The sequence below is a fragment of the Hevea brasiliensis genome, chromosome 5, assembly GCF_030052815.1.
Source record: "Hevea brasiliensis isolate MT/VB/25A 57/8 chromosome 5, ASM3005281v1, whole genome shotgun sequence".
Lineage (NCBI taxonomy): Eukaryota > Viridiplantae > Streptophyta > Magnoliopsida > Malpighiales > Euphorbiaceae > Hevea > Hevea brasiliensis.
Genome location: NC_079497.1, coordinates 1,731,348 through 1,746,525, shown reverse-complemented (window position 1 = coordinate 1,746,525; position 15,178 = coordinate 1,731,348). Strand labels below are relative to the sequence as shown.

General features: G+C 38.6%; 1 protein-coding gene across 2 annotated transcripts; it reads right to left on the bottom strand.

The window, feature by feature from the left end:
- Window positions 1–195: 195 nt before the first annotated feature.
- On the bottom strand, window positions 196–14,552 carry LOC110667669 (uncharacterized). Of its 2 annotated transcripts, XM_021828581.2 has the most exons (6): window positions 14,407–14,547; window positions 13,896–14,301; window positions 3,478–3,590; window positions 3,018–3,386; window positions 938–1,679; window positions 196–588 (listed from the first exon to the last, which is right to left on the bottom strand). In XM_021828581.2, exons 2-6 carry the CDS (start codon window positions 14,143–14,145, stop codon window positions 518–520), a joined length of 1,545 nt encoding a protein of 514 aa, XP_021684273.1. In that variant the 5' UTR covers window positions 14,146–14,301; window positions 14,407–14,547; the 3' UTR covers window positions 196–517. The 2 variants fall into 2 exon arrangements, with proteins under 2 accessions (XP_021684273.1, XP_021684272.1); XM_021828580.2 differs by having other exon boundaries at window positions 13,896–14,552.
- Window positions 14,553–15,178: the final 626 nt, after the last annotated feature.

The window sequence follows — 15,178 nt, the reverse complement described above, 5'->3', positions numbered from 1 at the left end:
TTTTGATAGAGGATCTATAAGTCCTTATGAGAACCGAGGAAAGGCAAAATCATACCCAACAGAATTGGCAGGGATCAGGAACAAAAGGAAGTTGAATTCTGTATAGCAACAAGAACAAGAAACACGAGTGGCTCATTGGTTTCCAAAAGATCATACCTAATAGAATTGGCAGGGATCAGAATCAAAAGGGAAATATGGCACGAATTTTCTCTTTTTTTTTTTTTTTTTTTTCCTCCTTACATTTCTGCAGTAGGGAATACACAACAGCAGCAATGCAATCAAGGGCCTGTCACCTCTGTGACTTTGACCTGAGAATGCATATGGTAGCTGAACTTCTAATCAAATATTTACAAGCACAAAAACAACATGTATCCACTCAGATGTGAGGCACGCCTTCTGCGTTGCTCTCAGTTACAAAAACTCCTCCAGTATGTCTGTTTCAGTTGAATTGAATGATACAGTTGCGATCCAGAGAAGTACTTTAACTAGAAAATAGATTGTTTCTTCTTTTTCTTTGTTATAAATGTAGTAGTACAACAGCTAGGGATAGTGAAATTGCCCATCGAACAGCAGCAAAACCTGTAGATGCTGCAAAAGTAGGATATTTGAGTACTACAGTTAATACCTGACATCCACTCAAATAAAACCACTCTGGTTCTAAAATTGGTGCATTATCTACACATGCTAATCCACATTATGGTATAAGCATGAAATGAATATTAACAATAAAGTAATGAACAAATTGGCTGACAAGATGATGATGATGGAACAGATCATATGAACGGAATGAATTATCGAGCATGAATAATCCTAGAACAGCAAACAGATTTAGAGGGAATTGGGGGAGGGAAAAAAAGATAAATGTAAGTGTTAAATCTTTACTCAAAATATCAACTTTGAATGGATGCACCTTAATAAGATCATTAAATGTACTTACAATAAGATGGTGATTGTGATGGTAACAGTGAAACTGGTGGCAGTGCATCCGAATGTGCTTCTCCTGATTTTGGCTTTGATGGAGGCTGGACATGGGCAAAAACAACATTTGGCAAAGGACTAGATGCAGGAACTGTTTGGGAGATTGGCGCAGGTGTTGGTGACACTGCAGGGTGATTGATGTGAGGTTCTGGCGAGGGAGAAGGAAAGTGAGGAGCAATATTTGGTGAAACCATAGGGGTTATGTAAGATCGCTTTCTGCCATTCCCTGGAAACCTCCTATTACGCCCAAGTTGGCAATCAGGAGGCTTTGCTTTACTATTCTGAGGAGCAGGTGGATTTTTCGGTGGGCCAGGCAAATGTTCAAAGGGTGCAGGGGAACCTTTCTGAGTGGCAGGTGCAGGCGAAATTACAGGAGCCATATATGTGTTGTGGTGGTGATGGTGATGGTGGTGATGGTGATGGTGGTGGGGATGAGGGAGAGGGGTAGGAGAAGGTGAGGGACTGCCTTCGCCACCATGGAGTGAATGTGGCAAGATAGATGAAAGACGCACTTGCTTAACTTTACCAAAAACAGTGTTATTCAGACCAAGGTTCCTTGAATGACCTCTTATGGTTTGAGCCAGTTGCTTTAACCTTTGCATTGAGGGAGTATTCCCAACAGCCAATACAACAGATGACTGAACAGTAGTAGGGGGAGCCACCGTTGAACCTTTGGAGTTTGATAAACTTATGTACAAGTTCTGCATAGACAAGAAAATTACACATGTGACACATTCTAAGGCCTTCAGTAAATTAACTCTCCAGAATAATCGACAATCACGTCTCAATTGATTAACCATGAAATAAAACATTTGAATAGAAAACTATTGAAAATAGGAGTTCCTTCCTCATCATCAGAAAAAACTTGGTGTGCTACTATCTTCAACTACTCTTCACACAAACATCAAAGGTCCAATCTGACCACTTCCTTTAGTCCAAACAACAATTCTTACATACAAAATTAAAATGTTACCAAACTAAAATACAGAGACATTGCATTTAAGTTGTAACCAAAGCATGCATACTGGTAGAATTTGATTGTAAATATAAGACAGACTAACATAGTATTTGGGTCTCTCCACCAAACAAGGCTTCTGGCCAAACATATTATCAGAACTAAAGTACATCCCCATTTTTTGCCACATGAACTGGATTCAATTCAGTTCAATTCCACCAAGAGTTAGCAGGGTGCTAACATGCACCAAGTCTACTGGGTTGAATTCAACAATGTGCTTGTACAACTCAGCACATGTGAAAATCACACATTGATTAAAAATGGCTCAAGTCCAATTCAGTTCCACCACATTAGTCAAAATGATGAAGTAGCAATCCGCCGCCCTGAAGTTGTCATCAAAGGGCAAATCACCCCAATTAACTTTGTCAACAAATTAGCTGTAAGTTTTATTTTTGGGGCAATTAACTCCTAATTCTGACTGAACTGAGAGCATAAATTTGGGCTTTAGTCAGATTTTGGGACTTAATTGCCCAAAACAATAAAACTTGAAGCTAATTTGCCCAAAAAATTTTGGATGATTTGTCCCTTGGTGACAAGTTCAAGGGACAAATTGCTACTTTATCCTTAGTCAAAATGTTCAGATAGCTGGGCCCAAATCAATTTTGAAATGTTCTGCCATGGTGCAACATTGGTAAGTGTAACAAAGCTACATGGCTCACTTCAATTCAGTTCCACAAAATTGGTTAAAGATGAGATAGCCCAGTTCAGTTCAAGTTCAATTCAATTTCAACATGAACTAATAGGGTGCAAATGTGTATGACTGTATCATGTCAATTAGGTTGAATTCTCTAGTGTGCTGATAGCACCTAGTGTGTCAAGGCGTGTATAATTAAAGATCCTATATCGGTTAACCATAAAAAGTAAGATGGCATGATATAGTCTTACAGAATAACCCACTCCACCTAACAGCTTTGGTTTTTGAATTGGATTAAGTGCTCTAACATAGACAAAATGATGCACAAAGAACACTGAAAATGAAACTACTTATCAAACGTGAGGAGGAGGAGAAGAAGATTTGCCAAACCTCATAAGCCGCTAGATGTAGGCCTGACTTCAGCTGACTTGTTAGTTCAGCAAAATTTACTTGTATTTGATAAATAGAGAAGTTCAAAGTGAAGTTGAATCGTATTTGCACTTTCTGCAGAAGAAACGCACTCTGTGGTGGAATTATAGTGATCCCTCCAGGGAATTTTTGCACCTCGAAAGAGAATGGATCCCCAAATAAGGATTTAGTCAAGCTGAATGATTGATTTACAACCAAAAACTCAAAAGTGGCCCTGATAAGACTTTGAGTAGTTGATGATAATTTTGAATTTTTTGCATCAGGATCAACCCCAAACACAACCGTTGTTGTGTTTGGTTCCACTGAAGGTTCTAGAGACAATATAGCCACCTGATTCAAAGAATGAATTTATATTAAATCAAAGTATATAATTTATTGAAAAATTTAAAAAGAAGAAGAAGAAGAAGAAGAAGAGATAAACCTTGATGCTAGGAGAGCTTATCTCATAAAAAACATCGTCCACAAGCTGCAAGATATTGTCTTCCAGAAAGGGAATTGAATTTCTGACATTGAAACTTGCTACTATATCGTGATCTGTACACAAACATCATCAGTCATCCAAATATCAAAAATCCAAAAGTACACTGATAAGCTCTACATGTTCACATCATCAAGGTCAATCCTCTATGACTAGGTACAAAATGTTGTGAAATGAACAAGTGAGAATTGCAGACTTCGAGGAAACATACATATAAAAATATGATGCTCATGAATGAAATGAAACTAGATAAATGTAGCCAAAATTGAATAGCATTGCTTTGCCATGATTGCAGTAGCACGAAAGGGATAATTTCATTTGCTCTTACCTCAGATTATGTCAACTAAATCTTTGATGTATAGGAATCATTAATGGCAATTGATATACATATAATACATAAGAAAATTATAGATACCAATAACAATGGTGTTGGTAAGGTTAGCACAAAGGTAAGACTTCCAGTCACATGTTTGAGTGGTAGACACATCCTCTTTGCAAAAAAAGTAGGGGGAAGGCCGTGTACAATAGACAATCCTCCCTAAACCTTACACAGCAAGGAGCCTCGTGCTTTACGGATGCCCTTTTATAGATACCAATCATCTCCAGTGTCGACACCATATTTTGGTCGATCCCCGAAATCAACAGACTTTGAAATCGATCCTCAGCACCAAGTCTCCATGTCGCTCACTTCATTACCGATCTCTCTTCAAAGAGACCAAACCAACACCAAGTCTCCAGGTCGCTTAATTCATTACCGATCTCTCAAACCAATTATCGAGTCACCTCGCCAGCCGATCACATTTCCGACCTCCATTTTATAAATATGGTGGATAATCGTTAAATGAAATTAAGGTTTCAATTCGGTCCAATCTTCGTTGTGGATAATTGTTTAATAAAATTAAGGTTTTAATCCAGCTTGATGTTGCTTCCGATCTTAAGTGTCCAAATCAGGTTTCCAATTTCAATAATCTTAAGTCCCGTGCGGTGTTTGTTCTCAGCCGATCTCACGCTTACAATGTTTTTCCGACCTCTTATGCTTAGATTAATAATCACTTTTAAGTTTAATGTTCTAATTGGTTCAGACAGTCAGGCGCTTGTACAAGTTAGATACTTTCCGATCTCATCAAGTCATTGAACAAAAGAAAGAACTTCATTTCATTTCAAAATAAAAAATACAAGTCATTCGGCTGGAGGATCACCCCCAGCCTGTTCTACATTTTGTTCACCCTCTCTATCACCCTCAGCCTCCTCCTCGCTATCCTCTTCGTCTTGGGGAGCAAGGTCCACCATCCAGCAAAAGTCCTCCTCGGGATAACGCTTCTTGAGCTCGGCCAAAAGGTCCCCATGGGCGTTCACATAAGCAACCGCCTCCCTCGTCACTGCCTCTTCTTCTTTTGCTCTGAGTTCTTCAGTGAGACGAGTGACTTCAGCAGCTTGGAGCGCCCGAGCTTCTTCAAGAACATGAGCCTGCTCGACCAATTTATCTTCATAGAATTTCATCCGCCCCTCAATTTCAACTATATATTCTCGGGCGGATGAAAGTTGAGCTCGGGCGACAGCCGCTTCCTGACCCATCTTTTGGATCTCCTGCTTTAAATGATGAGCCTTTTCCCGGACGATATGTTGGTTCACCAAACTCTCCACGCTCAGGCTCATAGTCTGGGTCAGGATATCGTTGAGACTGTTCGGGGTCAGCCTATTCCGATCCTCCTGAAGGCAGATGGAGGCCCCCAAAACCTTAGCCAAACCCGAATTCTCTCGAACAGTTCGGTTCTTCTCCAGGGAGTGAATCAGGAATTGAGCGCCGCGGGAAAAGGTCCTTGCAGGAGGTTGGGAAGGACCCCCTTCCGCACTCGGAGCAACCGTTGGAGGTGGTGGTTCTTCTTGTCAAGGAGGAGACCAAACCACTTCTACTACAGGGATCGGCGGTCCCGAGGGTCGGGAGGAGCCTCCTTGCATCTCCCCTGTATCATGCCTTGGCGTCTGAGAGGCCTCGGCGCGCTTCATCTCCCGCACTTTTCTGGAGACCTCTCTCTTCCGCTTTCGGCTCTCTTTGGAGGCCTCACCGCTCGCCATGCCTGCACAAAGAAAAGTCAGTGAGTTCGCTAAGAAATATAGAAAGTACCGAAGCCGAGGTCAGAGAGCTGAAGCCCGCGTTCTTCCCCGGTAACCAGCCGCATCATCCAATGATGCAGTTCGGCTGTCACCGCATCTAGACAGGAGAACTTCTGATTGGCCGCCTGATCCTTTAACTTCATCACCATTGCACCCTCTTCCCTACTCAGGGCGATGTGCTTCGGAAGTGATGGGCCCAGATGCAACCAGCTACGCGAGAAACCCTCAAAACTGTTCGGAATCTTGCTCCTCAGGATAAAGAAGCGATTCTTCCAATTCTTCAATGAGGAGGGCAGATCGGTAAAGAGCCCACAATGCGGTTTCGCCTGAAAGAACCAGTACTCGTCTTCCTTTCGACGAGTTAGCCTATGTAGCTCGGCGAATACCTTCGCTGTAGGACTAAATCCCTTAGCTCAGCAGAGGCCTCTGAAGGCTACCAGGATCCGCCATGAGTTCGGATGTACTTGGGCTATACATACTTTGTGGAGTTTCAGAACTTCCTTGAAGAAGTCATCAAGAGGAAACCGCAGCCCGGCTTTCAATTGCTCTTCATATACCATGATCATATCATTTTCTTCGAAGAAGTGATCGGCTCGGAAATCGCTATCGCATCTGATAAGCTCGTATGAGTCGGTCCGAAGATTGTATTCTTGGCTAATCGTCTGCAGATCGATTTCTTGAAGGATGGAAGGTAGCTCATCCACGGGGAGGCTCTCTCTCCCTGACTCTCCCTGAGGAATGCGTTCGTCTTGAGGATGCCGCTTGACCATGGGCTGAAACGGAGGTCGTAGGAGGTTCAGATCGCCCGCTTGATCCGACCACCTCAACCTCATCTGACGACCACGAGACATGAACGGAAGGGGGGCTCGTCGCTCTCTGACCCTCGGCGCCGCTCATTTTCAAAGAAAAGAGAAAATTTAATTAAAAGAAAGATCAAAACCCTTACCGGAGTATGATCGGTGTCGGAAGAACTTGAAGAAACGAGAGAATTTTGGAATCGCTCGCGAGATGCTAAAAATGACATAATGGAGCAACTGACTGACCCATCCCCTATTTATACCCGTCTGAGCATTTAATGCTCACAGTATTCCAAGCGGCGTATCGGTTAGTGGGATTCGCCAGCTTTTCTGACACGTCGCAAAAACATTCCAGAAACTCCATAAATAAATAAGGGGAGATCGGCTAGTTAAAGATAGGCGAATTAAGGCAGATGTTCAGAATCACAGATAGGCTAAGAGCTATTCAGTTAGGAATCGAATCGGATAAACACATTTAGAGATCGGAAAATAATCAATGCAATAATAATAAAATGATAATTGGCAAAATGAAATCTCGTTTCCAAAAGGTCTGATTACATCATTTGGGCGATCTCAATAGATCGGATTACGTTAAAGGTCAGATTATATCATTTGGGCGATCTCTAGAGATCGGGGGTACATCCTACCTAATAAAGACCTATGTCAAAGCCTAGTCTCGTGGCTGAATCAAAAGATATATTTGATCAGAAAACCAGCTATCGACATCGGATAGATGTACAGCTCATATGGGGTGACTATGACTCTCATGAGGATAGGAGAGGTCATCGTCAATGTTATCGCTCGAAACCGAGCCACTGTCGGGACACCCGATGTGGTGAGGAGCCAAGTGAACTTCGAAGGGCAGTCACCAATGATAAGAGGGAAATTAACTGTCTTCTCGTCCGAAATCTGTTCGCCGATTATATCGGTCGACCGACTCGAGATGAACACGATCGATATTCTCGATCTAGATCGATAAATTAGTTCGGTTCTCTCACTGTCATCAGAGGTAGCCATCGTGATTTTCTGATCACCGAGGTCGTAAATTTTCAGTCGATGAACAAAGTGAACAATCGAAAAAAGATCAAAAGCAGCTGCCATAGCCGGGATTGTTGCCGGAGCGGTTAGAATAGGAAAAGCGAGGAGCAGAAAGAGGAGAAAATAAAATGCAAAAAGGATATCCCGTTGAAGGTATATATATAGAGAAAGGTTTGAGCATTTATTGCTAGCGGAAAACGAAGCGGATGCCTCGATAACCGAAAGAATAAATGCTTTGACTAAACCAGCTCAGATAGAAGAGAAGATTCTAGAATGGGAGAGATCGGGAGAGGGGCCCGGTATGAGAGATCGGAAAAAGATTGTATTAGGAAGATCGGAAGGGATGGGAGATCGGAAAGCAAAGAGAGAATAAGACAACTTCCAATAACTGTCGTCATAATCAGAGCCGAGGTAGTTAAAGCGTTGCAGACGAGATTAAATCTCCACCGCACGCCTCATTTGCAGAACCGCCCACATTGCTGACAGATGCCAGGATATGTCATGACAGTTCTGTACATCTCGATCTCCATCGTTGATCTTACTTGTAAGGACAAGCCCAGAGCCCTTTGATCAAAGAGAAGACGACAAGACCGGCACCTTTTATTCTCGGCCCTCAGATCTCCCTTGATAAGAGGATTTTGAGCCGTTGGATTAGAAAAGAAAAAGGACAAATGTTTTAAATAAGATCTCGACCGTCCATTTTGATTCTCTTCAATTTTCAGACGTCAGATCGTGTCCTTTAAAATCCAAACCTTCCATCTCCCTCAAAGGAAATCCTGACCCTTCATCGGGAGCCCCCGGTCCCTATAAATACCTGCATGAAAATTGTTAGAAGGAAGAAGAACAAAAAGGGTGGTGATTATAGTGGAAAAGCTCTGAAAATTGATTCAGTTTTGCTACTCTGCTATTTTTAATCTTTCAACATAGAAGAAACTTCAAAAACCAATTTTCTAAAGTATTTTCTTTGAAGGAGTTGGACACTGAAACTCTTCATTTTCAGTTTATTTATTACTCCGCGATACCCTCTTTTAGCTTCAATTCTGTTTTCATCATCTTTATATCCACTCTTACTTTTCAAGCTCAATCTCATTCGAGCCCGATTATTGTCATTTCGGTTCGACTACATTTTAACTTGGTACTCTTCATTACAAGGCAAGCATTAGTCCCCAGGCTATTAGCAAGCAGCTCTACCATATTTGTGACTCCATAGTTAGCTCGATAGATTCAACCCCCCCACAGGTGAGCGTCTGAACCGTTGTTTTATCAAGCTTCTTTATTTGTTTTCATGTTAAAGAGTTTCACGAGGGTGGTTATTCTCTTGAGTTTACCTTTATTACATCAGTTCATATTATTTGTTTGTTCTTAGCCTTATTATCTTTCAAATATGGGTGTTCTAGTTACTGGTAACGTATAGGTAGTTTAATAAAGGTTGATAGTCGTATTTTGATACGAGAGTTTCTTTAGAATAATAAAAGTTTGGATAATAAACTGGAGGAAAAGTCATGGAGTCGAACCATTAAACAAGCTCAGGATTTAGCCTGGCATGATGGGGGATCGAGGTAAGATCGGATCCAGGCCAGTAGGCGAAAAGAGATCGGACATCGCCTGCCAAAAGTACTAGTAAGGTGTTCACAAAGGAAGTCGAAAGAGATTCAGTCTGGCATCCTTTCCTTAGTTATAAGGTACCAATGGGCTAAAAGAAAGCCTTGTTCGGGTCCCCGGCGTCTTCGGATGCCAGAATCCTTAGTCTTAAGTTCTCATGATATGTAATTGTAATCAAATTTTAAGAGGTCGGGGAGAGTTCTTATCCGATTTCTCAACCAAAAATTTAAAGAAATCGGAGGAGGGTTCTCATCTGATTTCTCAACCAAAAATTTTAAAGAGATCGGAGGAGAGTTTTTATCCGATTCTCAATCAAAAATTTTAATATATTTAAGAGATCGAAGGAAAGTTCTTATCCGATTCTCAATCAAAATTTTAATATATTTATCGGAGGAGAGTTCTTATCCGATTCTCAATCAAAATTTTAATATATTTAAGAGATCGGAGGAGAGTTCTTATCCGATTATCAATCAAAATTTTAATAAACATTTAAAGAGATCGGAGGAGAGTTCTTATCCGGTTCTCAATCAAAAATTTTAATAAACATTTAAAGAGATCGGAGGAGAGTTCTTATCCGATTCTCAATCAAAATTTTAATAAACATTTAATAGATCGAAGGAGAGTTCTTATCCGATTCTCAATCAAAATTTTAATATATTTAAGAGATCGGAGGAGAATTCTTATCCGATTCTCAATCAAAATTTTCATAAATATTTAAGAGATCGGAGGAGAGTTCTTATCCGGTTCTCAATCAAAATTTTAATAAATATTTAAGAGATCGGAGGAGAGTTCTTATCCGGTTCTCAATCAAAAATTTTCATAAATATTTAAGAGATCGGAGGAGAGTTCTTATCCGATTCTCAAATCAAATTTTAACAAATATGCGAAGATCGGAAGAGAGTTCTTATTTGAGATTCCCCGCTCAAAATTTAAGCAAATAATTCCTAGAGATCGGGAGAGGTTTTTACACTGGGTTCCCTCGAATTCAAACTAAAACAACACAATACGCAAAGTGATCCCCTAAACCAAAACCGCTACGCAACATAACTCACTAAGGGTCGTCTCATGTACTTATGTATCTGGGTAACCCGAACTAGTGAAAAATCAAATTTTCTCTTTTATCAAGGGATTAACATTATCATTCTAACCTCCCTAACTTCCGATTTTAATCTGTAAAATGTTAAATCTATTTACCCTCATACAGGGACGAGGCGGGGTGCCTAACACCTTCCCCGTCCGTATATGAACCCCGAACCTAGAATCTCTGCTTCGAAGTGGTTTCTTTTGATTTACTTTTTGTGCAAATGGTTTCCTTTAATTTCCCTCAAAATTAAAGTGGCGACTCCTTACTCTTTCCCATTTCGGTGAGTGTTCGTCCAGGCGACCGCAAAATAACTTGCGACATCCAGGCACATAGTCTTAGGCCCAAGGTGGGCACAGGCCTTCAGGCTTTAGATGCCAGATCAGGGCAATGAAGGTGCATGTATCCTAGATTCATAGTAACAATACCTAATAAAACCAACTAAATAAACCTAATTTGATTAAAACTATCTATAAAATATTAAATGCATTCAATTTGGCCAGGAAGAGAGGATCTTAGCTGAAATCAAGGCGACTGACCCAAGTGCAGAGTAAAGAAATCAACAAAAACCATCATCATGTCATTCTCATAAAATGGGAGGAAAACAGTCTGAACTGGGACAACTCGCTATTCATCAACTCCATTTACTATTTCCCAGACATCCTCTGAAACCTCTTAGAACAACATAGATTCTCATTTCTTCAAAACACAGTAACATTCACATCCCGAGAAAAAGACCCTATCCTTGTTTTTCTCATCGTCTGTTCAGTAAGGACTTTGATGCCCATCCTGAGACTTCTTTTGGCAGAAAATGGGCTTCAATAGCAACAGATAAATTATTGGAAGGTTTAGAGCGCACAGTTATTACATTGACAAAATTACAAGCTTTGTCAATAAAACAAGCCTTAAAGCCACCACATTTAGCATAGCACGGAGATAGCACTTATGCAGCCACAACAAGAAAATATAAGAATGTACAAAATTCCCTATGATGACTGATGACAAGTCTTTACAGAATCTCTAGTACCATATACACAGCGAGAATGATTGCATATCTAGAGTCAAAATAAATTGTAGGCAACATAATATACAATTGAACTCACAAGGTATTCCATCTCCAAGATGCATAATGATGCTAATACATGTCAAGGGAAAAAAAAAACCAAGATAAAAGAAAAAAAAAGGGCATACCACTTCTGTTTCCTCACAAATACCATATCACACATCACTTCAATTATATCATGCATGACCATCTCAAATATAAACATGTAGCTGAACTTAGCTCAAAAAACCTGTTTCAGACTCTCTATAAACTCAAGCAGCTACATGACTCGAGCTCCATTTTAGATATAAGATGGAACGATATCGTGTATGTAGGGAATCCAACTAAAAAAGCTTACGCAACTAGGTCAAAGAGAAGGTACAATATATAATTCTATAACAAACATCATACTAAACCAACATGGAACTACTCAATACATTCCCATTTCATATTTCTAGGGCCTATTAACCACTTCTAAAAAAATCACACTGTAAAAGCAACCTTTATCATGTATTTGCCATTATCAACAAATAGAGCACAGTGGCAGGCTCCTATTCAACATCACAGCATTCCAATTAAAAGAAGAGGTATATGTGGAACATAGGTTTTAACTTCTCACATGAACTATAACGGATGCTTGAATGCCTCCACATACTGCATGTTGTGCTATTTAGTAAAGACAATATGATGAAATTACTCCATAGAAAAGGTGATGATGATGATAAGAAAAAGAAGAAGAATTCAAGAATTTGATAGAGTTTAGTATCATTGTAGATATCTAACATCACACCTACTAATAAGGAATATAAATTTACAATTTCAATTTCTACTAAGCCAATATGCATCATGAGCATAAGATAGATACACAAATGATCACCCAAACCAATCAGGATATTCCCTTTTCAAATGCAGTTACATTTATTAACCCATTTCAAATGTGTTCATTTATTTCCACAAAATGGTTTTACATTTTCCACTAGCCTCTGCAGTGCACACAAAAGCAAATAAATATTATTTGATATTTCAAAACATGAATGAGTTTTAAAGCATCAGTACATCTAATCATATACAGAGTATGTATTTATCAAAGACCCGAAAAGAGGAAAAAAATTATAATAACCCTCTTCAGCAAAACATGTTACAAAACAGTAAATAATTGTTCCATGCATGGTAAATGCAAAGTAAAGTATGCCTATTAGTACCCTTCTACTACTTTACTCTTGACCAGTGGGTTGTGAAACAAATATAGTCTCATTCAAAAACAAAGGTTGCAGCGAATACAAACTCCTATAGATAAGATAGCCCTTAGCAGCAGCTCTAAAGAAAGCTCCAGTTTAGCACCTAAAATTAATAAATATTGTTAAATGCTAGGAAATTGATCAAATTAGTCAGCCAGCTAGTCAATTCCATAAGCACTACATAGTCCTAACATCCTTAGGTCCATGCAAGAGCTTTGAAATCAAATGGGAAACCTTATGACTACAGGAAACAACCTAGTAATTCAAATTCACATTCAAACTTAGAGGCCTTAAGTTCAAAGCACTAGAATTAGAGCTTGGATCTATTAGAGACATAAAATTATTATTGTGGCCTTCACCTACAACATTTGGGTTGAGTAGTTTCTTGATATTTTATTAGAGTTTCTTAGACCAAAAAGTCAAGCGTTCGAATCTAGCCACCCTCATTTATTAATTAAACATTTCAGCACAGGGTGAAGGGGACATGTGCTTATTCACGCTCCAAATCCAGTGGACATTCACGTGCAGGGATGTGTTGGAGATATAAAACTATTCTCATGGCCCTCACCTACAAGTTCAAGCTTATAGGTTAAAGTAGTTTCATGACATCTTTTTCCAGATGGGGGTGTAGGGAAAATGAAAAGCCAGAGAGAGTGAAAGAGAAATGGAAACTTTATCATCATAGTTTTTTTTTTGGTTCCTTTTTTTGAGAATAACTTTATCCACATAGTTAAGATAGTGTTATATTGGCTTTCCAAGCATAAACTTCATCTCAGCCGGATTAATGAGTATTGGCGAAGAATATTACATTAATAGGAAACACAGACTAGCTACAAGCAAAATAAGATATCAACCATATCAAAATTTAAGAGAATAACATCCATATTTCGCATGTAATTCATATCCCTAAGATGTAGGTATGTGTCCTCGCAAATCCACAGGTTTACTTAAAATAGAAATGCAATAGACCACCAGCTCAATATCGAAGCACCACAATTTGATACTAATGATTCCATTCATACTTCTTAATTAACCAAAAATTCAGGAAACTGGACCCGTTCAAAACAACAGTCCACTCTAGTTAAGTTAATTTTCCACCGAACTCTGGAGAATTAACTAAAAGAAAATAAAATGGAATTTAAAAATCTTTTACTTCCCTTTCCTTCTCTACATTTTCTCACCAACCCAATGCCCACCAACAGATCGCAACTACCTATGAAACCCTAAAAGTCAGACAATCCTCGGAAAAGCAAAATTGAAAGAAAAGAAAACCAATTTGGTATATTCCACACCGTTTTTCTCATCAACCAAACACAGCTTAACAACCATAACAATCTGAAGAAAAATAATAGAAAAGAAAGAAATCTAGATCTATCCCTGCCATAGACTGTTGACATCTACAAATCTAAACATTAAAACAGCCAATCAAAAAAAAAAAAAAAACTTACTTTTAAACCTGGGATCAAGATCCAGATCTCCCTGATCTGCAAAGTGAAGGAAGGGAGGTAGCCAGAAGACAGCAGAGAGAAACAAAGCCACAGACAACAGAAGCACCAATACACATCTGAGCCGAATGAGCCTATAAATGCGTTTAAACCCACAACCACAACATCCAAAGGATCTCCTCTGTACATTTTGCTGAGAACTATCATCACTGGTAGGCAATGGCTGCTCCTCTTCAACACCAACCTTTCCCATAAGCAAAGCAAAGAACAATGCAGACAATAGCAAGACAAAACTTCTTTTAGCTTATGGTCCTTCATGCCAACAGCCATAGCATGTTTGGTGGCGAACTAGGTCTCTGTTGGTTGCTCCCATTTCCCTATTATTCTTCCTTATCAGTGGGTTTGGTTTCTACAGTAAAAAAAAAAAAAAAAAGGAAAGCGAAGCAACACCAAGAAGAAGAAGAAGAAGAAGAATTGACTTGGAGAATCAGAAAGATTGAAAGCCTTTGCTTACAGTAGTACTATTCCAATTTCTTATATATATTAAAGATTTGAATTTGCTCATACAAATATGGTTAGGGTTTGATGTTTGAAGCAGTGAGAGAGAGAGACAGTAACAATGTGTCTGCAAATGACAACTAAGGGCTTTTAGTTAAAGTAGAGATGGTGGTGGTTTATCAGTTGTTTTTATTTTTATTTATTTATTTTTATTTTGGTATTTGAGTGAGCAGGCAGTCAGCGAGGAGGAGTAAGAGAGAGCGTGATTAGGGTGGGCCACCACCAGCGCACTAACCGGACAGCTACGTGTGATTTCCGTATGGTGGGGGTGATGGCGGTGCTATAATTTAATGGAGAGCACCTTCCATTTTATACCTGTGACTCTCTTTAATTTATTTCTAAATTAAATTAAAATTTTATATTAATATATATATATATTTTATAAATAAGTAAAAAATTAATCATTATACTATTTATAAATTTATAAAAATAATAATTATTAAAAAAGAAAAATTTTGTATTAATTATTTAATTTTGTATTTTAAAAACATATTATTTTATTTTTATATTTTATTTTAATTAAACTATTTAATCTATTTGTAAAATTTTATATTAGTTAATGATAATTAAATTATTATTTATTTATTTTATTTTAATAAAATTAATTAATTTTTATATTTTTAAAAAATTTTATTATTTAATTTCTTTATTTTATTAAAATTAATTACTTAGTTCATATGTTTTGAAAATACAATATTTTAAAACAAACATATACCTAGATAAAAATA